The 2,738-nt window shown below is 44.3% G+C and overlaps 1 protein-coding gene across 6 annotated transcripts in view; it reads right to left on the bottom strand.

The window, feature by feature from the left end:
- Nprl3 (NPR3 like, GATOR1 complex subunit) overlaps positions 1 to 2,738 on the bottom strand; it is a 63,146-nt gene that overhangs the window by 24,106 nt on the left and 36,302 nt on the right. For all 6 annotated transcript variants that reach the window (XM_004627950.3, XM_004627951.2, XM_023711494.1 and 3 more), the window contains 2 exons: positions 2,017 to 2,170; positions 485 to 566 (listed from right to left, as the gene is read on the bottom strand). In XM_004627950.3, the coding sequence (XP_004628007.1) occupies positions 485 to 566; positions 2,017 to 2,170 (236 nt within the window). The remainder of the gene's footprint in view (positions 1 to 484; positions 567 to 2,016; positions 2,171 to 2,738) is intronic.

The following is a 2,738-nucleotide window of genomic DNA, read 5'->3' as shown; positions in this document are numbered from 1 at the left end:
AAAAAAAAAAAGATCTCATATACAACTTCAGGTTTATTTTCAGTTTTAAGAGAAGTCTAGACATGATTGATTGTTCCATCAAGGGGGGCATGCCACTCAGCAGAAGAAGTGTCACTTAAAAAATGGCCACTAATTTTACTTCTTTCAAAATGGTTAGCTGGGGTGGTAACATACACCTATAATTCCAACACTTGAGAGGCTAAGACAGGGGGATCACGTCAAGTTCAAGGCCAGCCTAGGCTACAAGGTGAGTTCAAGGCCAGCCTGAACTGCACTGTGAAACCCTATCTCAGACAACGAAACAAAATCCAGTGGCCACAGAGTTGTCCTTTCCTGTCCTCTCACCCCACTCTCAGCCAAGCACAAGCATCTGCACACCAGCACAGTGTCCAGTACTGTGGGAATGCACCTCAGTCCATGAGGCACAGGGAAGCTGGCCTATGCATGGGGAATAGTTTCAACACACAGCGTCCACTTGTCCTACCTGTCATAAGCTTCCTTGAGGTCTCTGGCCAGCTTGCACTTGGGCAGGATGTGATGGAATGGAGACTGAGGACCTTCATTTGCTGTAAGAATCACAACACAGGATTTAGAACTTCCAAGGAAAAGAAACTTTCAAATGCTAGAAAAGGGAACACATTTAAAACAAATTCAACCTCAAAAATTTTGACACCAGGGGGCTGGTGAGATGGCTCAGTAGTCTAAAGCATCTACTTAGAACAAGCTTGGCAAGGCACAGGGACCACGGTTCAATCCCCCAGCACCACATGCCAGCCAGCGCCCCCCCCTGGTGGGCTGAGCTGGCCACACACACACACACACACACACACACACACACACACAAATAAAATTAAAAAAAAAAATTTTTTTGACACCAGGGTTCAATCCTTGGTGTGCAGTGCCAGCTCTGTCCCTGAGACACACTGAGACAGTGACTAAGACTGGGCATGGTGGCACATGCCTGTAATCCCAATGCTTGGGAAACTGAAAACAAGAGGATCACTGTGAGTCCAATCTGTATAGTAAGACCCTGTAGAACCTGTACTAAAAAACATTAAAAAAAAAAAAAAAAGAATTGACAGCTCCAACTAAGCAACATGAAACTCCTACTTCTTTTCATAAAAGTTGTGCATTTCCAAGTGTGGTGGCATGTGCCTATAATCCCAGTACTCTGAGAGGATAAGGCAGGAGGATACCATATTCCAGCCTAGCCTGAGTCCTTGCCTCAAACATGACAAAATAGGCATATGCTAACTCCTGGAAAAGTTTTGGTGTTGTTGTTTTTTTTTTAATTTGTGTAACAACTGCTGTTTTCATTTTTTACTTTGTCTACAAAAACTAGACGACTTCAGTTCTATTTAGTCTCCCTTCTGTATGGAGCGCTAACTTCAGGAAATGGTGGTACAGTATCAGTGTCCTTCCATACTAAAGCACCTTCAGGTATCCCAGAAGTTACACTGTGATCTATCAGCAAAATTATTTTTATAATTGGTTAGTTGATAACTCTGGTAACTCTGTTTTCAACATGGCAAAAAGAACGGAAACTACCTACCTTACCATTTGGACTTTCTTCCTGCACCAGGGCAAAGTATCTAGCAGGCCCATAGCCATGCTAGATACATGTAGGGTGATCATGTGGGGAAGAAGTATTTTCACTGGGAAATCAATGTAGCCACATCCACTCAGGAACATGGATCAACATGGGCCCTTTGGGAAGTTTTCCTGTGAACCCAGGCCATGATCAGCCCAATCTGAAGACCACGTTACTTCTCTGAGCTACTGTTCTCACATGTGCAAAATGGGGACTGCCCTTGACTTACAAGACTGTTTTGAGGATTTCCTCTTTAACAGTGCACCAAAAGCTATAGTTAGCTTCTGATTGCTTTGTTGGTGTAGGTTGGGACAGTCCCTACCAACATTTACACTGCTGACACTGATTAGTAGCCCCTCTGGAAATGCCTGCAGTAAAGAGACCATCAGGCAGCTCACACTCATGATTATGCCTGCCACACTCACCTTCGGCCATAGCAGACACCTCATCCTGTAGTGCAAGGATCAACTTGGCCTCTCGGGTGAGGTACTGGCAGCGGCGCTCCTCATGTTGCAGCACAGTGGCAATGCGCCGGGATAGGTTGTGCAGACAGTTTATCACAGATGGGTCCGCATTAGCCTGCAGGAGAGAGGCCACACTGACTTTAACGTGCATATTGGTGTAGTTTAAAACACCGTAATACATGTCCACAGCAAAAATTTAAACCACAAAAGAAAACTCCACTCCTCTTCTCTAAGCTGCTCTCCAGGGGCCACTACTATGCAAGATTTTTTTTTTTAAAAATATTTATTTTATTTCTTACAATACCAGGGATTGAACTAAGGACCTTTTATTTGCCAGGCATGCACTTAAGCCCCTGAGCTCTCGCCCCAGCCCAAGATTTTTTTTTTTCCCCATAATGTTAAAAACATTTTATTGGGCCGGGGAGATGGCTCAGTAGAATAAGCACTTCTCTGGCAAGCACAAGGGTCTGAGTTCAATCCCTGGTTCCACAAAAAAACCCCACAACATTTTATTGGCTTATAGACACCAAAAAATACACGCAAATTTGATGAGTTTTCTCAAACTGAACATACTGGTATCCACATCAAGAAATGGAACATCAGGCTGGGGAGATGGCTCAGTGGAATAAGCACTTCCCTGGCAAGCGCAAGGACCTGAGTTCAATCCCCGGTTCCACGAAAAA

Source organism: Octodon degus, unplaced genomic scaffold (assembly GCF_000260255.1).
Source record: "Octodon degus isolate 3935 unplaced genomic scaffold, OctDeg1.0 scaffold00021, whole genome shotgun sequence".
In the NCBI taxonomy this organism is placed as follows: Eukaryota; Metazoa; Chordata; class Mammalia; order Rodentia; family Octodontidae; genus Octodon; species Octodon degus.
The sequence above is the reverse complement of the archived record's forward strand: the minus strand, read 5'-3'. Positions and strand labels throughout refer to the sequence as shown.